We start from the raw sequence: 26,209 nt of genomic DNA, 5'->3' as shown, positions 1-26,209 counted from the left end.
TACGTGTAGCCTCAACTATCAGGTGGGGTGAGAGCTGTAAGCAAGCATTTATTAAGGCTATCGGGGTGCACACGAGGGGGTGGTGTGGCCAGCATTGTGTCCAGCCGCCTTTGTCTGACATTGCTGATGATTACACACCGCAGCAGGTACTCATTGAAGGCTGAGTCGACCTAGGGGAAGTCCCAACACCGGTTCACACGATTGCCGCTGACGTTAGCTGTGGCCGGGAATGGAATTGCATCTGTGGCACTGCGTGTCGACCGCTGTGCCTCCGCTCTTTGTCACACATAAAGAGACACATTCACACACGCACGCACAGACACAACGATCGCCTGTGTAGCCGTGCAGGCTAGTTACATAAGTCAGGGGCATCGGGGGTGGGTGCGGAGGAGGGGAAGCAGCATCGCTGCGCTGCAAAGCTGGTCATCTTGAGTTCGATTCCAGGCCAGGGCTAACATTAGCCAGCAGTGGGTTATGTCTGAACCAGTGCTGGACCATCCCCCCCCCCCCCATCTTCACCAACCTACGCTAAGTAGGGCCAAAGAGCCCCCAAGACTTGCGCACAGCGTTAGGTGGGACCTGGGACAGACTTTTGGGGCAAGTGCTGTTCGGAGCACTTACGAAGGCTGGCAAGGTACCGAGGGGATGGGTGGCCAGCACCACACCCGACCACCTTTATCTTCCCAATGGCAATGTTTAAACACCATACCAGGTACTCATTTTATACTTGGCCCTGAATCGGTTCAGATAATTGTCGCCGGGACAACTACAACAACCACCGTTTGCCACGATGTCGCGGTGACGTCACCACGGCGCTTGTGCCAAGCTAGGTGCACCTACACACACATGTAGAAACATCCACACATCCGCACACACGCACGTACAATCATACCCCCATGTCGCCTGTTAGGATATTTTCATAAATCTACATGCTTGTGTAATACATGTATCCAGAGAGCTGATCAAACACATTCAGTCATTCTTGGCATGTTCCCATGAACTTCTCTTATTGATTCCTTCCCCCAGTGTTGAGGACTCGGGCTGCCAGACACTGTTTCATCTCATCCACCACGCTGTGTTCAACCACACCACCTCACTGCAGGTCACAGCAACACACCCACTCACTCGCTCGCTCACTCGCCCTATCGCCGACTCAACAACTGCAACAATCGCTTGGTGGTGAAAGACGTCATCACGACGCTTGTGTGCCAGTCCAGGTGCACTTTGAGGCCACGCGAAGTGTCGAAGGCTCCGCCTTCGACACTTCGCGTCCTCTGCTATCGTTGCCTCCAACTGCCCAGCAGCGTCCTTCACGAACCTCCACAGAGGCCAATCTTGACACCGCTAGTACCAGTTATTGCCAAGTCCAATCAGCTCCACATCCTCTTGTACCACATCACTCCATCTCATTTCTAGCCCGTGCTTGGCATGCGGGCTACATGACCCAGCCAACGCAGCATCCCTGCCGGAGGAGCTCACTGATGGGGATGTGACCAGATCTTTCAAGGATCTGTGAGCTCCTCACACAATGCAGCCGGGTGAAAGCCAGGATGGATCATTGGCAAGCCAGCCTGAATGATTCACTCACGCACTCACTCCCAGTCATGCTCTTACTTACCGCACTGCAGGTCACAACAACACAACAAAGACAAAGATCCCCCATATAGCCTGAACAAACTTTCGGGGCAAGTGCTGTTGGCGTCTTAGGATATGAGGGATTTCCCACACCTTACCCCACCGCACGCGACCTGCCGATTGACTAAGTGCGGCGATGTCTGTATATATGTATGTACGTTGAGCTTATTTCGCACCGTACGTAGCCAGAGGTGCAGGGGAAAGACAACAAACTAGACACAAGAATCAGTTCTAAATAAATGAGTTTGTCAATCTAGATGATGATGATTGAAAAGTGCACACAGCTCTCAGTGGCTTCCTCATATCGGAAGGGGAAGAACGTTCCAGACGGCCGCAGAAGCGCATCTGAAAGCAACGCGCAATGCGGTGACCACCGTCTTTGTTTGATGGTTCGCCAAAAGCCACTGCGAGGATGACCGGAGTTCTCTTGATGGTTTATGCTCCTCGACGAGATCAGCGATGTATCTCGGTTCGTTTGTGGCGAGCACTTTGCGTGTAATGAGTGCCACCTTACAATGTATTCGTTCTGCAACCGGAAGCCATTGCAGCTTGGTGAGCACTGGATAGACATGGGGGGGGGGGGCGGGGAGGAGGGGTGTAAGAAACGCGCACCCCCATCGTTTTGGCTGCCGCGACGGGAGATAGAATCGAACCGGCGACTTCTGGATGTCAAGTCCAGTGCGCGAACCCATAGCGCTGTGCGGTATTGTGCAGTCCAAACTATCGGCCACCGTAGTCTGCGCTGCTTCCACGGCTGCAGGAGGAGGAACGGCACAACAATTCACGAGCTCTCTCCTGAAGCCCTCGCGGCGTGAACAGCAGAGCCCGACATTGGCGTCTATCTCCTGAACGTATTGTCACGTACAGGAATAAGAATAGTCTATGGGCAATGTTAGCCTACTGCCAATATTAAGTCTATGGGCAATGTTAATCCATGGGCCATGAAGTAAATCGCATTGGCGTTTAGCTGCTGGACACATTGCTGCGCGCCATCGTGCGCGGGGATCGATCGGTCTAACAGTGCAATGAAACATTCTTGGGAAAGAAAAAAAACTGTAAACACTGAAAGGTAGAAGTGACGCCGGGGGCCATGGGAACTGGCAGAAATTCCTTCGGAGGAATCGCGAATTGTCGATTAACGACCTCGCAACGACGTCCGGGGGCGAGTGCGCGCGTTGCCGCGTGTGGCCCGGCCACGGGGGCGTGGGGGAGGGCCCGGCCGCGAGCGGTGGCACGGCCGTGGCACTTCCTCGGCGCTGACGCAGGTGACACAGAGTTGTGGCGGTTCTCCTGCGTCGTGACGAGGCCGTGTGAAATGTCTCTGTTTGGTCTCATTTCTCACAGATTTTATGCCGGGGGGGGGGGGGCAGGCAGGGGGGGCAGGCAGGGGGGGGGCGGCAGGGGGGGGTTCCCATCACATCACATTTAGAATCAACAACACGCGTTTTGAGCGTTTGCGCTGCTGTAAATGTCTCCACGTGATAAGCCACTTCGTTGAGCTATAATTTGTGATGGCCAGGCCGCTTCTGAAAAATAGCCCTATAGCTCAGTGGGCCTTAGCTGGTTAAAATAAAAAAACTGTTTAGTTTTATAGTTTATAGATGCCCCTCCGTCAGCACAAGGTGTGCGCTGCATCAGCCTACAATTGTACATCGTTGAGGTGGAGGAGTGCGGGCGGGGGTGGTGGGGAGAGGGGCAGGGGAGTGGTGAATAACGAGACATGACAGCGATGCGCACACGCCGTGCTCTCTCCCTGTTGTGCCAAGAAGTGTTGCCGGCCGCAGGGTTTCCCTGTCATCGAACCGGGGCTCTTCCCCCGGTGGCTGCCGTGACAGCGCGGCGCAACAAACCGCGCCGCGATAAGCCGCCCGGGCGTGCCGCTAGGGAACCCGTCCGGCAGCGGCTACCCGTTTTCCATGCCGTCGTACCGCCCCCCCCCCCCTCAGTGGTAACATCATGGCGGAGCAGTCGGAATCGCTCAGAGAAGGGCGCATTTGGTGCCGTGTTGGAATTTGCCAGAACGTCACACCGTCTCGTATTTACAGGCATTCCTTGACCTACGCCAAAGAGGCGTTCCTGGAAAAGCGCACGTTTTATCTCAAAATCGCATAGGTCAAAAGCAATTTTACCCATAAGGAACAATGGTAAAGGAGGGGGTTAGGGGATTTCACTCACACTCGCAGACATAATCTCCTATATTATCCTCGCATATATCAACACAATACAAGCACCCACAATATTATACTCGGTCATCAATTCTTAACGACCTGTGTCCCTTGCTACAGTACCCTCTCAATAATAACCCCCTTCCACTCCGGATGTTCGCCATCCGAGCCACCTGCCTTCTTCATTATCCCTTCACACTTCGTCATCGTCCCGCACCGGCAACACCATTGGGTCGCAGTGCCAGGCGAGGGTGGGGAGTACGTCGCGTTGCGGGTGACGTTATTCCGAAAATCGCCTCGCGTACGTTAATAAAAGATCTAAAATATTTCCAGAGCGCCGACGCGTTACTCCAAAATGGCGTACCACAAAAGTGCGTGAACCGAGGGCTGCCTGTCCCGGCACATCTCCACCGTCGGTACAATACTCGGCTCGTGATGATCGCACACAGCCCGGTGATGCGGTCTCATGTACATTCATAGAGCGTTTTCACTCGAGGCGCTCAGTGGCGTAGCTTACAATAACGGTGACGCAGAATGGAGTGGTGTCGTTGACAGGGGCATGCTACATGGATTGAGGAATGAGTGACCGCGACAGAGGGGTAGTTAGGGATCACGGAAGGTTAGCGGAGGGACAGGAGGATGTAGTGGAGGGGCGAGAGGAGGGAAGAGAATGGATGATAGAGAAGAGGTGAGGCTTTAAGAGCGGAATGGAAGGAGGTTAAGCATGACAGCCAATGCTAAATAAACTGTCTCGGCCTACTCTTCTAAGCTAGCCTGATGTGCCGCGCCTCGCCAACGTGTTCTACCCCCGGCCAGACCCTGCAGCTGCTGAACAGGAGACACGCGGTGACCTCCAACATCTACACTGACAATGTCCCACCATAGACTCACATTAACTTCTTCTTTCGTATGGCTGATGTAAGATGCAGAGCATCAACTACATTTTCACATTGAGGTGGTCAAGCACAGATAATCGCATCAGGAGCAGCGGAGCGTATTGCTGTAATGTCTTCTAGACTCGCATACAGACCCACATACTCACACGGAGACCCACCGACCCACACGGAGACCCACAGACTCACAGAGAGACCCACAGACTTGCCCGGAGACACACAGACTCGCACGGAGACCCACAGACTTGCCCGGAGACCCACAGACTCGCACGGAGACCCACAGACTCGCATGGAGACTCACAGACTTGCATGAAGACCCACAGGTTCCCACGGAGACCGAGACTCGCACGGAGACCCACAGACTCACAGAGAGACCCACAGACTTGCACGGAGATCCATAGACTTGCACGGAGACCCGCAGACTCGCCAAGATACCCACAAACTCACACAGAGACCCTCAAGATCTGCTTCACAGTCTGCCACCATCTGCCGTTAAGTCTTCTATTCCCTTTCGTTGCTGGACTCGTGGAGATCGCTCCAATGGCCATCAAGACAATCGGCCATCCTCCCCTCTCCCCCCACCCACTTCTGTACTTGCGCACGTCCACCCAGATTCTCTCGTGATGATATTCGACGTATGAATACAACAAAAACGCGCGAATGCCGGGAGACGGCGCGTCGGGTCGTGACGATGGTCCCTGTCGGCGTGCGTAGAGATGCTGCCGGACGAGAGCTCCGAGTGGCTGCACGAGCTCCTGCAGGAGGTGCAGCTGGAGCAATTCTTCCTGCGCGTCCGCGACCAGCTCAACGTGACGCGCCCCGAGCACTTCGACTATGTCAAAAGCGATGACCTGGAGAAGATCGGCATGGGCAAGCCGGGTGAGCCGCGGCGCGGCGTCGCCACCCCCCGCGCTTGGGGAAAAAGAAAGTGAACGCGTTTGTAAATATTTGGAGGGGGTAAAGGAAGCGGCGCTGCAATCAGTGCCGGATGGAGCTAGTGCGGTGCCTGTAGCATATGTTATAAAGGGGCCCTAAATAAATGTAAAAAACGCATAAATATTAAAACACAAATTTTTTACTTGCATAGTAAAGTAATTGTGTTTTTTTCATTTGCTATACAGCCAGATAATACGAAAAATCGCTCACCTTAAACACCCAGTCGTTATTAAAAGTTGAAGGCGGTATAGTACTATAGTAATAGAGCAAGTGCAGATTCACTGAAACGGAATTGATAGTTTGAAAGAGTATAGTGCGGGGCCCTTGAGAGTGCGGGGCCCGTAGCATGTGCTACTTTGGCTACTTGGATAATCCGGCACTGTCTGCAATTGGCTCACTCACGCCGCTGCCGGCGGAAGGGGCCCTCCGCTCGAGGGAGCTCGAAAGGAGCGCCCCGCTAGCTAGAGGATACTTTTGGCCTACTCTTCCACGGTGGGCTGGACGTCACCGGAAAAAAAAAAAATCTGGCGCCAACCCACGTTTTACCCCCTCCCCTCCTTCTCACACCACGCGGCCTGCCAGTCGACCAACCGCGGCGGAGTTTCTGTCGACCCTACCTACGGTTTGTCCGCGGCGAACCGATAGTGCCGCAAGTGGGTTTTAGCGGTGATGGTGGCGGCGGCGTGATGGTGGTGGTGATGGCGGTAGCGTGGTGGTGATGGTGGTGGTGGCGGCATGATGGTGGTGGTGATGGTGGTGGTGGTGGCGTGATGGTGGTGGTGGCGGCGTGATGGTGGTGGTGGCGGCGTGATGGTGGTGGTGATGGTGGTGGTGGCGGCGTGATGGTGGTGGTGGTGGCAGCGTGATGGTGGTGGTGGCGGCGTGCGCTGTGCCTGCAGGCCAGAGGCGTCTCTGGGAAGCTGTCAAGAGGAGGAGGACCTTGTACAAGCGCAAGACCTGGATGCCCAAGGTCTCCTCTCTTTTCAATGCTTCCCATGCCGAGGTTGAATGCCTCCGTCCGTCCACCTGCTCGTCTGTGCGTCCGTTTGTCTGTCTGTCACGTGGGGGTCTGGGCAACTCTCGCAAGAAGATGGCCCGATATGAACGCAGCTGCGCCATCGGGTGTCTTTGCCGTTAGCGGGTCGTCCTGTAGGCGGCCGCGCAAATTGACGAAAGGGTCGCCCGTAGCTCGGGAAGATAAAATGCGGCGATGAACAGCGGCAGAGCCGTCTCGGCGATGACAACGACGTCAAACGCCGACCGCGCATGCGCGCGGCCCGGCAGCATTGTTACACGTTACGTAAACTCGCTATCGGCTGGGAAGATAACGCTGTTCATCGCCATGATCGTCGGCCATGGTGCAGGTGACCTGATGGCGGCAGTGGTAGTGACGCAGGTAACCTCCAGGTGGTGGCGATAACTCAAACAATCGCCGCCACCAGCAGCAGGCCACCTGCACCACCAACAACAACAGCCGCCATTCGCCACTAAGTGACGGTGACGTCACCACAGCGCTTGTGCCAGGCTACATGCATTTGGAGGCCACGTGAAGTGCACCACCTGCAGTATACCTCCACCTGGTGAACTGCAGGTGGTGCAGGTGGTGTTGGTGGTGCAGGTGACTGGTGGTGGTGTGGGGAGCGGTAGTGTAGTGGTTAGCGGGCTGCGCTACGGCGATCCGAGTTCGATTCCCACTCATTGCCAACACGAGTGACGATTATCTAAACCGGTCCTGGGCCTCTCCTAGGTCGACTCAGCCTAAAATGAGTGCTTGGTGTGGTGTGTAAACATTGCCACTAGGGAGACAAAGGCGGTCGGGCGTGGTGCTGGTCACCCACCCCCTCATGTACCGTTCCGGCCTTCATAGGTGCTCGCTAACAGCACTTGCCCCTACAGTCTGTTAAGGCTTTATGGGGGATTTTTGTCTTTGTTTTTTGCTGGTAGTAGTGCTGGTGGCATAGTTGTCAACTCCTTATCAGTGCCCTACCTTATTACAGACCAATTCAGGCCTCATTGGTCACCCCATGCCCGTTATACATCTCAACGTTCAACCTACACATCACAAGGGAGAAACACAAACAAATAGACAATTTTTTTCACCCGCATTGAAACGGCTGTCCGCCGTATGGACCTGAAAACTCAATCTCCCTGTTCCAGAATCCGGGGTAAACCGTGTGCGTTGACAGCTTCGTTTTGGTGGTACTTGTGGCGGTGCTGGCCGTGGCGGTGAAGCTGGCGGTGGCGATTGAGACCGCGTCGCCGACACCCGGAGCGATTTGCCCGCCCACAGGTGTTCATCGGCAAGCAGAGCGAGTGCCCGTCGCACCCGTCGCTCACCTTCCGCAAGGTGTCGCCCACGCCGGGGGGGCAGGACCCCCCTCCGCAGAGCCTCACGTGCCTCATCAACGAGAAGGAGCTGCGCCTGCTGGAGAAGCTGGGCGACGGCTCCTTTGGAGTCGTGCGGCGCGGGGAGTGGTGCTCGCCCTCGGGGCAGCTGGTGAGGACTGTCGTGGCGGCGTCCATTGTGCCCGTCGTCCCCATCATCCGCATCGCCCCCATTGTCCCCATCGTCCCCATCGCTCCCATCGCTCCCGTCACGCCTATCGTACTGTCGTGGCGGCGTCCATTTTGCCCGTCGTCCCCATCGTTCCCATCGCTCCCGTCACGCCTATCGTGACCAGCGCGCCCATCGCCCCCATCGCGCCATCTCGCCAGTTGTGTCCCGATGAAGCGCCCGCCAGCTCCCCCCGACGCGACCGGGCTGCATGGCGGTTGTTGTTGTTCTAATAATAACAATAGGAACATTGTTTATCCAGGAGAACCATGCCGCTGCTACATTTAGTGTTTATTTGTGAGACGTTTTCAGCCGATTAATGACGACGAGTCGTCGTGTTTATTATTCACGTGGGAGGAGGACAACGGAGCGCCCGGAGAAAACTCCACGCCTCGCGCAAGGGGGCAACGCTCGATCCCCGTACAGACGCAAACAGGTGGCGATTAGTCCCCTTGCTGTGCTGCCTTCTCCTGGCCAGCCAGCAGTACGGCGCCTCTTCGACACCCACGGGTATAAAGGAGTCTCACAACGACATCCATGCGGTGATCCCCACCAACCCTCGCTGCTGCCTCCACAGCGCCGGGTCACGGGCAGCAGCCACGTGCAGCGCGGCCGCCGCCGTTGCGATGCTCGTAGTCGGTGCTGAGGTCGTCGTCGTCGTTGTGCGCAGGTTCCCGTGGCGGTGAAGTGCCTGAAGACCGACATGCTGAGCGCCCCCGAGGCGCTGGAGGACTTTGTCAAGGAGGTGAACACCATGCACATGCTGGACCACCCCAACCTGATCCGCCTCTACGGGGTCATCCTCACCTACCCCATGAAGATGGCAAGTGCTGCATCACCTCCCAACTCTCTCCCTCTGAAACCTCCCCCGCATCAACTCCCAAACGTCTCTCCGCAATGTCTCTCTCTCTCCCTCCATCATCTCTGCCCTCCCTGTTGGTGGTGGACCAGCATCATGGTGGTGGTGATGGTGGTAATGGTAGCGGTGATGGTGGTGGTGGTGGAATATTGTGGTGATGGTGGTGGCGATGGAGGAACGTGGTGGTGGAGCAGTAGTGGTGATGGTGGAACACTTGTAGTAGTGGGCCAGCGTGGTGGTGGTGGTTGTGGTGAAGGTGTTGATGGTAGTGGTGGACTACCGTGATGGAGCAGTATGCTGGTGGTGCAGGAGCAGTAGTGGTGATGTGGGACCACCGTGGTGACAGTAGTCGTGGTGGTGGTGGTGGTGGACCGGCGTGTGGTGGCTGTGGTGACGGCGGTGGTTGTGGTGATGGTGGTGTTGGAGCGCCGCGTCACACCGCCGTTCGTCTCTGCCGGCGCACGCAGGTCACGGAGCTGGCGCCCCTCGGCTCGCTGCTGGACCGGCTGCGGCGGAACCAGGGCCGCTTCCTGCTGTCGACGCTGTGCCGCTACGCCGTGCAGGTGGCCACGGGGATGAGCTACCTGGAGACGCGGCGCTACATCCACCGCGACCTCGCGGCGCGCAACATCCTCCTGGCCGCCAGCGACCTCGTCAAGATCGGCGACTTCGGCCTCATGAGGGCGCTGCCGCAGAACGACGACCACTACGTCATGTCCGAGCACCGCAAGGTGCCCTTCGCCTGGTGGGTGGCGCCCCACCCCTCCTCCCGCACCCCCCCCCCCCCCCAACAACTCACGCAGACGTTCGGCGAAGTCCGCTAGATTGGCCCCCTCCCCCCGGATCGGATCCGGCCGGTGGCATATTTATTATTTCGTAGGACACGCCAGATTTATCCCCCGGGGTCATGAATTAACCTTGCTTTGCACAGATAATAATATAAATATATATGTACGCAGGTTTCCCCTCGCTTTGTGCGGTAGACCCGTTTCGGGAAAAAAAAGTGGGCGCGCAAAGCGAAATTGCGTAGCGGTCACCCAACCCACAATGCACCGCGCGAGGAGACAGCTGCCCGCCGAATGGCGCGCTCAGTCCACGGTACACACACGATGCTGTACCACATCCCACCGCATAGCCGCAACGAATTGTGGGTAGAAGTAGGTTAGCTGCTTATATACAGTATACACAAAATCGCAGAAACCGAACCTGCAAAAAGCGAGGAAAACCTCGCTTTTTGCAGCTTCAGGAAAAAATATGTTTTACCGGACATTCAAATGCACAGCCCACTCTGAGGGACACGACCGGAGATTGACGCAAACCACCACAAGATGTGAACTGCAACATCGGCGTCATCGGCGTTTGTGAACGCCGCACGACGACGTTTATAACCGTGAGCCGCTCCTCACTCGCCGAGGGCCGGCGATTCGCCAGCCACGTGGCCACAGCTGTCGGGCGAGTGAACCGGCGCCTTGAATGAACGACGGAACCGGACGACGCATACCCTAGTCTTCACCGCTCTCCTGAGGATGCGGACGATGAATAAAGCAGCAGAATTCGCGCTCGTCTAGCGTCGTCCGTGCTCGTGTTTTGTCTGTGCCACCCTTCCCCGCGCCCTCCCCTTCAACCCCCACATGGCCCCGGATCACCGCGAGTTCACTTTGCTCGCAGGCTGCCGCGGGGGCGAGCACACAAGCCCTGTCGTTCATCCAGCAGCGGGTAGAGCCTGCGTTGGCTGCAGGTCTCCGACGCGTTCCCGGGTCGTACCGCGCGACGTTCGGCATGATGTCCGACGTTTTGCTTCGCGTGCCGGAAGCCTCTTCTGGAACTGAACCAAGCCGCTGACCTTATCGCGTGATTGTACAGCGTTGTAGCCTCTTGCCTCTGATTGGATAATCGATGGAGAAAGTGAACGCTTTCAATTCAGCCACCTGAAGACGCGGTGGCCTGTGCCCCCCCCCCTCGCTGCGTGTGCCACCCCCCCCCTCCTCACCGCGTCTACCACCCTGGCCCCTAGGTGCGCCCCCGAGAGCCTCAAGACTCGCACGTTCTCGCACGCGAGCGACACGTGGATGTTCGGCATCACGCTCTGGGAAATGTTCACCTACGGCCAGGAGCCTTGGGTGGGCCTCAACGGCAGCCAGGTACCACTACGTGCAGACACCCCGCGATCGCTCTCTCTCTCACGCTCTCTCTCGCGCTCTCTCTCGCGCTCTCTCTCTCGCTCTCTTTCTCGCTCTCTCTCTCGCTCACTCTCTCACTCTCTCTCGCTCTCTCTCTCTCGCTCTCTCTTGCTCATGCCAGAGTCCCTGGTGCGATACTCGAGTCCCGGCAGCTATAATTGAATTGTCATACCCGTAATACGATCGTATCGCATCGATGATCGCGACGCTATCGACGTTCACGCTGCGGCAATGGAACGGTGCCGCGACAGATCCTGCACAAGATCGACAAGGAGGGCGAGCGGCTGCCCAAGCCGGAGGACTGCCCGCAGGACATCTACAACGTGCTGCTGCAGTGCTGGGCCCACAGGCCCGGCGACCGTCCCACATTCATGGCCCTCAAGGACTTCCTCAAGGAGGCACGGCGGCTCACCCTCACCGCACACGGCTCGCCCTCGCCGGGTAAAAGACGGGTAGTGATCATAACGACGTCAATAAATAGATAACGTGGCTGCCCCTCGCCCCCCCGCCGTGTCCTCCTCTCCCCGCCCCAGGCCCAGCCCACAGAGATGCGGGCACTGCAGGATTTCCACGAAGCGGAGAAGCTTTCCATCCAGGTGAACGACGTCATCACGGTGCTGGAGGGGAGGTGCGCCCAACGCCTGTTCCTCCGCGTCATCGTGACGGCGCGCGGCGCGCCGGCGGTCGCCACGGCTCGGCGTTGGATTATTTTGCGAGTCCGTCCGTCCGCACGCCCGCCCGTCACGCCTGCGAGGACGGGCGGCCGCGACGGGGGGTCTGGGTGGCGCACGGCGGCGGTAGCGAGCGCGCCCTGCACTGCGCTCCAGAGGTTCACGGTTGGAGACCACCGGGCGCCCGCCGGTTGATACTAACCGGGTGCGGTGACCAACGCCGGCCCGTCCGGCCGGCCGGCTCGTGGTCGCAAGGTCACGGGAGGTCAAATGTCGGTTGGGGGCTAAGTCCATCGTCCCTCCTGGGTTGACGGAATGAGCCAAATGAGTAGCATATCGTAGAGGGGTGGGGGGGTTGGAAACCAACAGTGCTACAGATAGACTCGCCCCCGTCATAGGAACGTGGAATTTCCGCAAACCGGGTTCAGGGCTGTAAAGGGGATTTGAGCACCGACCTCATTGCTCAACACCCGAGCAGCGGGGGAAACCACTTTAGGGAACTTTTGAACCCAAAACACTCGCCGCCTGCTTCAATGCGGACGTCACAGATCCCGTGACTTTATTCCACCAAGAGGAGGAGGCCGTTGTGAGCCGGCGTCGCGTTCCAAGTTTGACAATCATAACAAGAATGTGACGTCGCTGTCAACCCCTTATCAGTGCCCTACTTTATTGCAGACCAATTCAGACCTTATTGGTCATCCCATGCCCTGATAAATCTCAGTGTTCACCCTACAAAGGCCCATCACAAGGAATAAACGCATACAAATACAAATTTCCCTGTACAAGAATACGGGGTAAACCGTGTCGGTTGACAGGTATGATGATAATGGATTTTTATATCGCGTCGTTCACGACGCTGTGCAGGACGGAACAATCAATGAACAAAAAAAGAATATAGCATCTCGCAAGATGCCACGGTGGCGAGATGTTAACTACCTCGCCTGGTATACAGGAAGTCGTGGGTTCGATCCCGACCCTGACGCCTGCATATTTTGAGTTTGCGTGTCTCCCCGTGGTTACATGGATTTTATCTCCGGGTCCGATACATTTCCACGCGATAAGCCACTTTGTTGGGGCTATTGATTTTGGCCAGGTCGCTTCTGTGGGCCTTACCTGGTCAAATTAAATATTGTTGAGCAGTTTAGTAGTTTAACGACGACACAGCGCGACCGAACCAAGGTCAACGCAATGAAAAGGCCGAAGTAAGTGATCAGATTCATCTTTTGTAAGGGGACTCGAACAAGTGGAGGCGACTTAACTCGGCATATATACTGAGCGGTGAGCGCGTTCCTACGCCGCCGCCGGAGCTGCGGACGCGTGGCGCCACCCCACAGCCTCGCCGATTGAGCGGCTCCCATAGCGGAGGAATGAAGCACCCACGGACGGGGCGCGGGCTGCACCGAGGGGGAGATCGAATTACCCTCAAACTACCCGGTCGGGTAAAACCGGCAGAGCAGCATCGCGCTCTTGCAGACTGATGCCCGCCTGTGAAACACTCAACTAGTGCCTTCCTTCCTCCCTGCTGCGATGGCGTTTGCGCCGGAGGAACGGACGCGAGTAGCAGGCGCTCTCGCCCGTTTGATTGACGTTGAGAGCGGCGCTCGCCCCACACACCACAGCGCCTTCCTCCGGTCACCTCTCGGCTCTCGGCCCCCAATCCGATCGTCTGCCGCAGTCCGGCCAGGGGGATTCCCCGCCGTGGGGGGATGTTAACTCCCTCGCCTGGTATGCAGGAAGTCGTGGTTTCGATCCCGACCTTGACGCCTGCTGCATATTTGGCGTTTGCGTGCCTCTCTCCCCGTGGTCGCGTGGAATTTTCTCCGGGTCCTCCGGTTATTTCCTGCTGTACATTTCCACGTGATAAGCTACTGCGTTGAGCTATCATTTGAGGCCAGGTCGCTTCTGAAAAAAATAGCTATATAGCTCAGTGGGCCTTACCTGGGAAAATGTACAGTTTAGTTTTATATTTTATAGATGCCCCTGTCAGCACAAGGTGTGCGCTGTGTGTACGCATCGCTGTGCGAATTTGTGCGATGGAGCGTGCGAGTGTGAACGCACGAATGAACGTGCCACGCCGCCCTCAATGGGTGCTCGCGAACAGTACCTGCCCCGAGCGCCGCTCGCCGTGCTCGCACGGAGACCTTTGACCGCGCGCGTCCGCGTCCGTGCGTCCGTGCGTGCGTTTGTGCTTTCAGAGCTGAGAATTATTGGTGGCGTGGACAGAACAAGCGGACGCTGCAGGTGAGTCGGGGAAGAGCCCGAAACCGGTGGTGCGGTTGGCATGGGCCCTGGCGCAAGGAATGAGATGCTCACTCCCGCCCCCCACCACTCCCCGTCCCCCTCAAATTCCTCCCCCCTACCAATCGCCTGCCTCACTCAAATTCCGCCCCCCCCACCAATCCCCCGCCCCCCTAAAATTCAACCCCCCCCCACCAATCCCTCGCCCCCCTCAAATTCCACCCCCCCCCCACCAATCCTCCGCCCCCGCAAATTCCACCCCCCCCACCAATCCTCCTCCCCCCTCAAATTCCACCCCGCCCACCCGATCTTCGGTTCACCCCAAATCTCCTGTGACGCTCTGGCCGCGACGTTCCGGCCGCGACGCTGAGATCCTGGTGACGGGCCCCGCAGGTGGGGCCCTTCCCACGGAACGTGGTGACGGCCGTGGCCGGGCTCTCGGCCCACGACATCAGCCTCCCGCTCAAGAACAGCTTCATCCACACGGGGCACGGCGCCGTGCGGCCCGAGAACAGCTGGGGCCACCCCGACCGCATCGACGAGTACGCTCGCTCACCCTCGCTCACCCTCTCGCCCTGTCACCCTCTTACCCTCGCTCACCCTCACTCCCCCTCAACCACCCTCACTCTTGCTCACCCTATCACCCTCAATCACCCTCACTACACAGACGAGTGCGTGAGATCAACACTGACCCTCACTCACCACACTGACCCCCAGTCACCACACCAACAAGCGTGTGACCCTCTGTGTGTGTGGGAGCGTGTGTATACGTGCGTGTGTTTTCTACCTTAAATGAGTACCTAGCGCGGTGTGTAGTAAACATCGCCACTGAGTGTGGTGCTGGCCACCCACCCCCACGTGCGCCGTGCCGGCCTTCATCGGTGCCGCTCGCCAACAGCACTTGCCCCAACAGCCTGCTCAGACTATACGGGGGGGATCTCTGTGTGTGTGTGTGTGCGCGTAGCCTGTACCTGGGCAACCCCATGGAGCCACCGGACGTGCTGCAGGGAGCCACGCTGCCCACCTCCCTGCCCGGCCGTGTCCGGAGTGAGTGCTGGGGGAACCCCACACGCGGTCCCGCGATCTCCGCGATGCACAGCGGTGCCCGGTGACGTGGGCCCCGCTCCGCACGGCAGGGCGCGTCCGCCGGGCAACGCTCCCCAATCGCTCACGGGCCGCTCGCTCGCAGCTCACAAGCGGCTCGTTTACTGACGGCTCTCCGCACGCGGCGTGCGTGTCTGTGCGTGCGTGTCTGTGCGTGCGTGTCTGTGCGTGCGTGCTCGCTGGAGTGTGCACGGGGAGCGGGTATCGTGGTGGTTATCGCTACGCTGTGCCTACGAACCCGGCGACCCGAGTTCGATTCCCGCTCACGGCTAACACCGGTGACAATAATCTGAATCGGTCCTGGGCCTCCCCTAGGTCGGCTCGGCCTCAAATGAGTACCTGGTGCGGTGTGTAAACAACATCGCTAGCACTGGGGAGACAAAAGCATCCGGGCGTGTTGCTGGCCACCCACCCCTTTCGTGTGCCATGTCGGCCGTTATAGGTCCTACTCGCTAACAGCACTTGCCCCAACAGCCTGTTTAGGCTATATCGGGGGGGCTTTGTCTTTGTCAGTGGGGTGTGCTCACCAATGGCTCACTCAGGCTCACTCACAGCTCAGTCACTAAGAGTTAATTTCCTGGCAGCTCACTCACTACCAGCTAACTAACGCCTCGCTTGCCGTGTGTGTGTGTCGCACGCTCGCCGTGTGTGTGTCGCACAATTGCCGTGTGTGTGTGTGTCGCACGCTCGCCGTGTGTGTGTCGCACTCTTGCCGTGTGTGTGTATCGCACTCTTACCGTGTGTGTGTGTGTCGCACTCTTGCCGTGTCTGTGTGTGTCGCACACTTGCCGTGTGTGTGTGTGTCGCACTCTCGCTGTGTGTGTGTGTGTGTCGCACGCTCGCTGTGTGTGTGTGTGTGTGTCGCACGCTCGCCGTGTGTGTGTGTGTGTGTCGCACGCTCGCCGTGTGTGTGTGTGTGTCGCACGCTCGCCATGTGTGTATGTGTGTCGCACGCTCGCTGTGTGTGTGTGTGTGTCGCACTCTTGCCGTGTGTGTGTGTGTCGCACGCTCGTCGTGTGTGTGTGTGTCGCACGCTCGCCGTGTGTGTATGTGTGTCGCACGCTTGCTGTGTGTGTGTGTCGCACGCTCGCCGTGTGTGTGTGTGTGTCGCACGCTCGCCGTGTGTGTGTGTGTGTGTCGCACGCTCGCCGTGTGTGTGTGTGTGTCGCACGCTCGCTGTGTGTGTGTGTGTGTCGCACGCTCGCCGTGTGTGTGTGTGTCGCACGCTTGCTGTGTGTGTGTGTGTGTGTCGCACGCTTGCTGTGTGTGTGTGTCGCACGCTCGCCGTGTGTGTGTGTGTGTCGCACGCTCGCCGTGTGTGTGTGTGTGTCGCACACTTGCCGTGTGTGTGTGTTGCACGCTCGCCATGTGTGTGTGTGTGTCACACACTTGCCGTGTGTGTGTGTGTCGCACGCTCGCCGTGTGTGTGTGTGTCGCACACTTGCCGTGTGTGTCGCACACTCGCCGTGTGTGTGTGTGTCGCACTATTGCCGTGTGTGTGTGTGTCGCACTCTTGCCGTGTGTGTGTGTGTCGCACTCTTGCCGTGTGTGTGTGTGTGTCGCACTCTTGCCGTGTGTTTGTGTGTGTCGCACTCTTGCCGTGTGTATGTGTGTGTGTGTGTGTCGCACCCTCGCCGTGTGTGTGTGTGGCACACTCTTGCCGTGTGTGTGTGTGTCGCACGCTCGCCGTGTGTGTGTGTGTGTGTGTCGCACGCTCGCCGTGTGTGTGTGTGTGTGTCGCACACTTGCCGTGTGTGTGTGTGTTGCACGCTTGCCGTGTGTGTGTGTCGCACACTTGCCGTGTGTGTGTCGCACGCTCGCCGTGTGTGTGTGTCGCACACTTGCCGTGTGTGTGTGTGTCGCGCGCTCTCTAACCGCTCACTAACGGCATTGCGTTCCATCACTGTGTTCCATTCCCCCCCTGTCGTTGCTCAACCTCTGTGCCTCCCCTTTTCTCTCTCTGTCTCCTTGCTGCTTTATGCTGCTGGGGTAGAGGAGCCCCCACCTCGTCCCCCACAGCCGGCCATCATGGGCAGCAGTAAGCACGGCGACGCGATAGCCACCGCCACCGTTGTTACGACCGCCACCGCCACTACCGCTACCACCATCACCACCGCCACTATTGCCACCGCCACCACCGCCACCACCACTACTACTGCCACCACCGCCACCACCGCCACCACCACTACTACTGCCACCACCGCCACCACCGCCACCACCACTACTACTGCCACCACCGCCACCACCGCCACCACCGCTAACCAGCTGGATCGCAGTTCAAGGAGCTCACAGACGCTTGAAAGTGCTGAAAGCAGTGCCTATTATCGGCAAGCTCCTCTGGCAGTCGATGCTGCGTTGGCTGGGTCACGTAGCCCGCATGCCCAGCCACGGCTTTCCCAAGCAGCTTCTGTTTGGCCGCATAGAGGGGGCTAAACGGGCGCGGCTGATACCAGCGGTGTCAAGATCGGCCTCTATGGAGGAGGCTCTTGAAGGACGCTACTGGGCAGTTGGAGGCAGTCGCCCTCCAGCAACAACAGAGGGTGGCACCTAGGCTGCCACAAGAGCCGTGAGGACATCACCTCCACTTCGTGGTGAATGGTGACCATTGTGGGGGCATCTGCCGATATCTGCATACTTGTGCGCGAGTGTCTTCACGCATCTTGTGTGTTAATACGTCATAGTGCCTGCGTACTTGCGCGTGACCGAGCTGCATGCCTTCGTGTTTGTGTCTGCGCGTCCGTGCGTGCAGATCCACTGTACGACCCCGTGGCCGCGGAGGAAATCGGGGAGATCGTCCCCTCGGCCGCTCGCGATTCCGGCGGCGCTGGCGGCGGCGGCGGGGGCTCCGTGCCGCCAGTGACAGGCGGAGGCGGCGGCGGGGAGTCCGGCGGAGTGCGCAAGCTCAACCTCAGGAGGCTGGCGCTCCCCCGGCCGCACCGCGGCGCCGCGCGCCCCTCGGCTCGCGTGGCCGCGGTCCCCTCGGAGCGGTCGCGCGATCGCACCATGAGCGCCTTCTGCGAGGAGGTGTCGCTCATCGACCTGAGCGACGAGGGGCCGGCGCCGCCGCGCCCGCGCTCGGCGCTCCCCTCGCTGTCCGCGGGTTCGGGCTGCCTGCTGGGCAATTCCCCCCCCGCGAGCCCCACGCGCTCCCTGCCTCGCCCCCTGCACCCCATCTCCCTCTCGGGCTGGGAGCTCTGCTCGCCCGACGGCGCCCCTCCCTACGACTGCGTCCCCCGCGAGGACGAGCGAGACGCCTGCCGCGGCGACGCGGGGTTCGCTCCCGACGCCCCCGCCGCGGGCTCCGGGCGAGGCTCCCCGTGGCCCCGCGACGGCCCGGCCTCGCCCGCGGCCCGCGGCGAGGCCAACCCGGCCTTCGAGGCCGAGGCGCCGGCGTGGCGCCCGCGCGACGACCGGGGGACGGGCGCCGGGGAGCGGGGGGGCGGGCCCGACCCGCGGCAGGCGGTGGAGCTCTTCGCCGAGCTGCAGAGGGAGTGCTTGGCCAGCCTGGAGCTGCCCGCCAACCCGCGCCTGCTGCCGCCCTCCGTCTTCGCGGCCCGATCCTCGCTCTCCTCCACCCCGCGGGTCCCGCCCAGGGCACCCCTGGAGCCGGACGCGACGGCGCCCTGCGGGGGCGGCTGGGGCGGCCGCGCCTCCGCGGCGCCGCGCCTCCCGCCGCGAGAGTCCGCGTCGTCGCTCCCCGCGTCGTCGCTCCCCGCGTCGCGCACCCCGAGCCCCTGCGGATTCCCGGCGGACCGGCGCGGCAGCGTGAGCTCCGTGTCGTACCCCCGGCCTACCGTCGGCGCGGGGGGAGTCGGAGGCGGCGGCGGCCTCGGCCTCTTCCTGCCGTTGTCGCAGTCGCACTCGGAGCTGAGCTGCGCACGAGAGAGAACGACCCCCGACCTCTTCCCCGAGTCGCTCGGCGCTCCCGGAGCTCGAGGGCCCTGCATCCTGCCCATCATGCGCGACGGCAAGCAGGTGAGCGCTGGCTGAGCGGAGCCCTCGCGAGTCCCCGTGGCACGGCGCTCCGTGCGGTTCGCCGGCCACGCGCGCACGAGGGACGTTTCTTTACGACGGGCCGAGAGCGGTTCGACTCGCGAACGCGCGGTCCCGACGCCCCGAGCACGACGACGCGGCGGACGTGAACGACCGCTGGCTCGCGTATCGCGGTCGTAGCCCCTCGTCAGGCCCAATGTCGTTTACCGTCTCCGGCGTTGACGCCCCAGGTGAGCTCCACGCACTACTACCTGCTCCCCGAGCAGCCCGGAGGCGTGCCAGGAGGAGGAACGGGCGCCGTGGGCGCCGTCGGGGCGGCGGGCGAAGCGGGGGGCGCGTCGCACTTCCCGGGGGCTGGCGGTGGGCACCGCCACGGCGACGCCAGGAGGCCCGTCACGGCCGCCGTGCGGCCGCTCGGCATGGAGGAGCGCGGAGGCGGCGGCGGCGGCGGCGGCGGCGTGGTCGTCGCGACCCCGACGGTCGCCCCTCCTCCCGACGCGCGAGCCCTGAGGCTGGCGTTGCCGTTGGCGCTGCCGTTGGCGCGGGCGGGACAGCGGGGCCAGCGGAGCGGCGGAGTGGGGGGCGGCGTCGGCAGCGCGGCGGATCCCCAGACGCCCCAGGACAAGATCGGCCAGGTACACGGCGGCCGGCCGCCTTCCGGCTACGGCCCTTCGTAGCCGTTTGCGACGCGAGACGCGCCGACGCGGTCGCTCGCCTCCGCTGCCCCGGCAAACCCCGAGAGCGGGCCGAGCATCGCGCCTCGGAACATTCGATGGGGCAGCCACAGCGGCAGCTATCCCCTGTGTGGCCCAAGACGGCTCGGCACCGCGAGCAGGAATGTGTCGGCCAGTAGGGGGGGGCCAATGTTGCAACGTGGCTTTCACCCATTCAAGTGATTTGCGATGAAATGTTGGCAAATTTGGACCGTGACGCCGGCAGGCGTGCCCTCCTCATCTTCAGATACCATCACCTATTTACGGTTAATGCATCCGCAGTTTGAATCAGAGCGGCCAGCCACTGGGGCTTCAAACACAAGCCTCTGCGACTCACCGCTCGTTCGTGCCGTGACGGCACCCCGCGGGCAGGTTGGGTGCCTGGGCCCGAGGAATTTGTGCGTAGGCGTGCGTGGGAGCAGGCGTGCGTGGGAGCAGGCGTGCACGTGTGCGTGCATGCATGCGGAATGGTGCTGCGGTGGTTAGCGTGCCGCGCTACGAAATTTGATTCCCGGCCACAGCTAATATAGGTGGCGAGTGAATTCTGGACCGGTTCTCGGTCATCTCGGTTTTAAATGAGTACCTAGTGCGGCTTGTGAACATCGCAATTGGGGAGATAAAGGCGGCCGGGCATGGTGTCGGCCACAGCGGTATGTTAAAGGGTGCACGGGGGATGTTTGTGTCCGTGCGTGCAGGTGCAGCTGCTGGTCCATGGGGTCACGACGGACGAGTGCCAGGCGGCGCTGCAGGCGCACCTGTGGGACGTGCCCCGTGCAGCGCACTACCTCAAGGTACGCGCGCACTGCCTGCTGTTAGCGAGCCGCTGTGAAGGCCGGCACGGCACACGAGGGGCTGGGCGGCCAGCACCACCCCCGGGTTGCCTCTGTCTCCCCAGCGGCGATGTTCAAACACCGCACCGTGCACTCATTTGAGGCTGAGTCGACGTTGGGGAGGGCTAAGACTGGTTCAGATAATCGTCACCGGCGTTGGCAGGAATTGAACTCGCCTTGCTGGGTTTATCGCGCAGCGTGCTGACCACTGAGCCACCGCTGCCCACCACCTCAACGCGCACACACACACAGTGTGCGATGCGTGACGTGCGAGCGAGCGTTCTGACGGTGCGACGGGCAGGGCCGCGTGTTCGCGTGACGCGTCGTGCGACGATGGGGGCGGCAGGGTCGTGGCAGCAGCGTAGTGGTGACACTTGCGGCTCGCAGCAAGAAGGCCCTGAGTTAGATTCCCCTCTCGGGTTCCTTTCTGCTCGGAGTTTGTGATGTTCTCTCCCCTGTTGTGCAGAGTACGAGGGAGAGTGTCTGAGCGTGGGTGTGAGCGAGTGAGTGGCTGGGTCATGTAGTCCGCATGCCCAGCCACCGCATGCCCAGCCACCGCATGCCCAAACAGCTTTTGTTCAGCCGGATAGAGGGAGCTTAACGGGTGTGGCACGGGCTAGAGAAGAGATTAACTTTTGCGATATGGGAGGATGTGGAGCTGAGTGGACTTGCCGACGACTGGCACCAGTGGTGTCAAGATCGACCTCTATGGAGGAGACTTGTGAAGGACGCTGCTGGGCAGTTGGAGGCAGTCGCCCTCCAGCAACAATGGAGGGCAGGGGAGCGACGCTCACAACAACGAGCGGAGCGCCGGGCAGCTAAAAGACAGAAAGTTGGCACAGTAGGGGGCACAGGTGGTGCATCTGCCGGTCATCTCAGTCAGTCAACAAATGGTACCCGGGTCTGTTCCTTGACCTCCTGTTAGTGAACGTTCGACACTTCACGTGGACTTAAAGTGCACCTGGCCTGGCACAGGTGCCGCTTAGTGGCGAATGGCGATTGTTGTTGTTGTTGGAGTTTGTCTGTTCTCCCGTTTTTCTGCATCGATTTCCTTCGGGTTCTCCAGTTTCCTCCCATTCTAAACAAAAAAACTCCATACAATGTAACTGGTATTGGCTGTCACTTTCTCAGTGCTAAAAACAAATACTGTACCTGCAAATGAATTTCACAGCAGCGGCAACATCGCCCCCTACTGCGAAAACTTGGCAGGACCCTCCTGAATAAACGTCTTAAGATTCAGTGATAGTTTTGCTGGGTAAACCAGCGTAATAATAATAATAATAAATGATGATGATGATGTTGGTGGTACCACGTGTCAGGTGGAGCAGCTCTTCTGCCTGGGGTTGAAGAGCCGGGCCGAGTGCCAGCGAATCCTCGAGAAATTCGACTGGAACCTGGAGCTGGCAAGCAGCTTCCTGCTCGGGCACTACAGCTCCCTGCGCTACCGGTACCCTGGAGCCCCCACCCCACCCCCACCAACACACCCCCTCTGCCCCCCCACTCCGCCCCCCCACTCCGCCCACCGTGAGCCTCCTCCCCAGTAGCAGGGCCTCGTCGAATGCGAGAAGCCCGTGGCTGGTGTGCTTGCATCAACGAATTCATCATCGATTCGAACTGATGATTCTCGCATGTTACGGGGGGGTGGGGGGCGCGTTGTCGAATCGCGTGCGTGCGTGTATGCGACTTCGTTTTCGAGCCGCACGAATTCTCCCCGCCGCTGGGGTTTTGCTCAGGATTAACGGAGGTGAACCGCGCAGTTGAGACGGGGGACAAAAAAATAACCAAGCGACGATCCAAAAGGACCGCAGAGAAGTCGGGCGGGGGAGGGGTTGGAGGGGAAACCACTCGCACGCACGGATTTAATGTCGGATTTTCAATCTGATCGTCCCGCAGCTCCAAGCCGCCACCACGAGGCGGTCTCCCATCGAAGTGACTAAACCCGGCTCAAGCCTGCTTGGCTTCTCAGATTCGATACAGTCGGGCTCGCTGGAGATGGTCGGGTCCGCCGGGGGCGACCTTGCCGTTAGCCGGGTTTGCCCGTGACGCCGCGTGCGGTGCGTGTTGTGCTCCGCAGGCGCTGACGACTCCGCCGGCGGTCCGAGCGGGGCCCAGGTGGCCGGGGTGAAGGGGGACACCGCCCCGCTGGGAGTGAAGGGGGCGGGCGTCCTGCACGGGGTTGGGTCCCCCTGACGCGAGGACGGGCGGCGGAATGAATGTGCCGTCGTCACCGCGTGGCGCGGCGGCCGCCGCTGCTGCTGCTGCTCCTGCTGCTGCTGCTGATTATTCTGGGACCAGCACAGCTGGGCCCTGTCTTTAGGCCTCGCCTATCCCCACCACCCCGCGGGGCATCCCGTATATTTATTTACTGTTTGTTTAAATATCCATGCCAGTCGGTGGGGAGAAGAGGAAAAAAATATGATTTTAATATAGCAGAGTTAATATAGCAGAGTTGTGTTGACCTTGTTTTTGTTGTTGTTCCAACAATTGCAATCGTTACACAATGTGCAGAAATGGATTCCTGTGGAGTTGACTCGGACCAACCCTGCGTCACCCACCAAGATCCCACCACCACCGCTGCCGCCGTCATCAATGAAACCACGGTGGGGAACGTCCGGCACGCCGGGCGGGCACGTCAGGAGACCGCGTCTCACACGGGCCCCAGATTTAATTTCACACGGTCCCTGCTCACACCCCCTTTGTGAAACGGGCCGCAAAGGATATTAACCCCCTGCCCCCCCCACCCCCCCCCCCCCAGCTCTGTCATCCCAGTAATACAAGTGGATACGCGACGGTTAGTCGATCAGCAGGTTACGTGCGGTGGCGTAAAGTGTGGGTACCTCCAAGATGTCTTGCCGGCATGCGAGAGTGGGCCAAAGTCCTCTCCACCAGGAGTGGCGTGAGCAGGCACTTGCAGCGGCTGACGTTTTTCCCCGCCGTTGAGTTTCAACATTTCACCAAAGGTCGATCCTCTCGCCTGTGTCCGCGGCAACGCGCGGGCAATCTGCCGCGCCATGCTCTCGCGTCCGCCATCGTCGTCGTCTGTGCGGTCGCCTCCATCTCCTGCCACGGTGGCGAGCGGCCACGCCGCGGCCACCCGGGGAGACTGGGGTCTGGCGGGCCCCGGTTTAGATCACCAGCAAGATGACGCTCCCGACCCGCGGGCGAGCGACGTGGAAACTGCTGAGCCCCTCCGCTGCCGAGCGCCGCGTGTGCCCCTTCTGGCTTTTGTGACGAGGGGTGCGTGGCGCGTGGCGCGTGGCAACTTGCAGCTCTGTGCGTTTGTAGACAACCGGTAGTTTGTTGCGACGATGCGTCGATATGTCGCGCGACGTACGATCCACGTGTCGTCGGTCAGCGGCGGGTTGTACTTGCAACCCGCCGGTTCCATTCGATCTCCAGGCGGCGGCGACAGTTGAAAACGACGGTGCAGGTTTCTTGTCAAAAATAATCCCCGCCCCGCTCCACCTCCTCTTGCGTCTGTCTGCTGCGCAGTACGAGTGGGTGCTTCACCGCAGGTCACGTGTGCAGGGGTAACAGTGTGAGTACTCCCAGCTATTCAAGGACGTCCGGCCAGTGTGGAAGAGTAGGCCAAATACCTCTCTGTAGAGAAGGCCCTTCTCTCACCAGCGATATCCGCAAGTAATTGCAGGGTTGCGCCTTTTATCTTTTTTTATTATTATCGCGGGATAAAATCGTATCGCCCGTTTGTTTTTATTTCCTGAAAAGGTATTCGCCGACAAGCACGATATCATCCGTTACAAATCAATTAACATCCTTGCATAAAGTTAGCGCTTTCCAAAAGGCATCCCGGTGCAAGTGGCAGCGTGGCGTTCACGATGCCATCGGTTGTTTCTAGCACAGCCGTTCATTTCATGATTCACGCATATCGCGTGCGCAACTGACAGCATGTGCTCTGCAAGCATTACACTTTGTAAAGTTGCGGTGATTGTACGGCTTATTGACCAGCTCTAGGTTGAGCGAAATGCAGCTGAGGAACTTTGAAGTCAACTTCACATTCAGACTGGACGTGGGGCAAAATCACGACGGCGGTGCCACGCGGCCTTGCCCGGTGACGCCGACATCGCGACGGTCGTCACGACCGAGATCGCCGTACCGTGGGAACTGACATCGCGGTAGGGGAGGCTGGGTGTGCCGGCTACTCCCCTGGTGTTGGCGTTAAACCCGGCAACTGCGGGAGACTTGATCGGTCATTGGATTCGCAAACCCGCGGTGTGACCGGCCACGTCGCGCAGAACGCGCCACCCAACCCATCTCGGAAGCTCAGCGGGGTTGTTGGTCCCGGACGGCGCTCGGATGACGGCGTGACCGCCGTGCGCGCCTGGGTTTGTGTGCGCGACTGTGGAGCTGCGCTGCCCGGTACCCATCGAGCATTGGGTCAACGTTGGGCCGACGTTGGGTACGTGGTTGGAACCGTTGGGCCCAACGTTGACACGTGGTTGGTCCCATTGGTGCCAGCGTTGGCTCGGCATTCCACGCTTGCTGGATACGTGGCAGTCGGCGCTAGGCAGTGCAGCAACGCCGTCGTTGTACCGCGCTTCTACGCTCCCACGCCTATGGCCCTCCGCCTTCACCAAGCCGCGTTGGGTGGCGGCGTGCTAAAATAACTAGGAGCGGCTTTAACCGATGCACGTAGTGCTGCCTCCCGTGCGCCGTAATGACCTTGCGCGAGCGGTATTGGGTGCGTGAACGCGCGTGCAGGTGACCCGCTCGCCCATCTCCCGTGTTGGAGGCGTCGAGGTCCGCCTCTGGTGCGCGGTGGCCCCCACAGCGACCCCACAGTGGCAGGGCGCAGGACCGTGGTTTTGTTGTAGACGTGCACGCGTGCAGGGCAGTATTGTAGGCCGGCGTGGATGTGTCCATAAGTTTTGTTGGTGGACCGCCGTCGTTGTTGTTGTCGTCGTTCGGTGGTGGTGGTGTAAGAGGTACGGAACGCCACGGCACCGCCCGAGGTGGTGTAGTGGCGGTGTGAGAGGTGCGGAACGAGGCTTCTAGAGGCACAAGCGCGGCTGCTATCCTGTTACAGTCTCTGTCTAAAGAGGGCAAATTGAATCTGTTGGGGGGTGGGGGGCATCTGTTCGTAGTGGGCGATGTAATGAATGTGTGTGCTGTGCAGGCGAGGTTTTTCTCAGTGTTAGTGGCTATGTGCTGCTTGTGTGTGTGTGTAATGTGTGTGCTGTGTCGTGTATGCTGTGTTTATGCCGTGTGTGCTGCGTGTCTATTCAGTCGAGAGCGGCGACTCGGTGGTTGGGGCACCGCGCTACCAAACCGGCGGTCCGAGTTCAATTCCCGCTCGGTGACATATTTGAACCGGTCCTGGGCCTCTCCTAGGTCGATTCGGCCTTCAATGAGTACCACGTGTGTACACCTAAGCCAGGGGTGGGGAACGTCCGGCCCGCGGGCCGTATGAGGCCCGCGAA

General features: G+C 59.8%; 1 protein-coding gene across 2 annotated transcripts in view; it reads left to right on the top strand.

The window, feature by feature from the left end:
- Positions 1-26,209, top strand: part of TNK2 (tyrosine kinase non receptor 2) — a 44,197-nt gene that overhangs the window by 17,207 nt on the left and 781 nt on the right. The window contains exons 2-18 of one of the 2 annotated variants that reach the window (XM_078873365.1): positions 5,408-5,572; positions 6,529-6,599; positions 7,920-8,126; positions 8,854-9,006; positions 9,510-9,787; positions 11,057-11,183; positions 11,474-11,620; positions 11,756-11,850; positions 14,089-14,134; positions 14,525-14,673; positions 15,096-15,178; positions 17,229-17,273; positions 17,985-19,210; positions 19,459-19,863; positions 20,637-20,732; positions 22,091-22,218; positions 22,846-26,209. The exon at positions 22,846-26,209 is cut by the window's right edge and continues 781 nt beyond it. In XM_078873365.1, coding sequence (XP_078729491.1) covers positions 5,408-5,572; positions 6,529-6,599; positions 7,920-8,126; positions 8,854-9,006; positions 9,510-9,787; positions 11,057-11,183; positions 11,474-11,620; positions 11,756-11,850; positions 14,089-14,134; positions 14,525-14,673; positions 15,096-15,178; positions 17,229-17,273; positions 17,985-19,210; positions 19,459-19,863; positions 20,637-20,732; positions 22,091-22,218; positions 22,846-22,852 — 3,428 coding nt within the window. In that variant the 3' untranslated portion in view covers positions 22,853-26,209. The remainder of the gene's footprint in view (positions 1-5,407; positions 5,573-6,528; positions 6,600-7,919; positions 8,127-8,853; positions 9,007-9,509; positions 9,788-11,056; positions 11,184-11,473; positions 11,621-11,755; positions 11,851-14,088; positions 14,135-14,524; positions 14,674-15,095; positions 15,179-17,228; positions 17,274-17,984; positions 19,211-19,458; positions 19,864-20,636; positions 20,733-22,090; positions 22,219-22,845) is intronic. The other variant, XM_078873366.1, reaches the window with a different exon arrangement.

The sequence above is a fragment of the Lampetra fluviatilis genome, chromosome 36 (genome assembly GCF_964198595.1).
Source record: "Lampetra fluviatilis chromosome 36, kcLamFluv1.1, whole genome shotgun sequence".
NCBI lineage: Eukaryota > Metazoa > Chordata > Hyperoartia > Petromyzontiformes > Petromyzontidae > Lampetra > Lampetra fluviatilis.
Note: the sequence above shows the minus strand (reverse complement) of the source record. Positions and strands in the feature narration are given on the sequence as shown.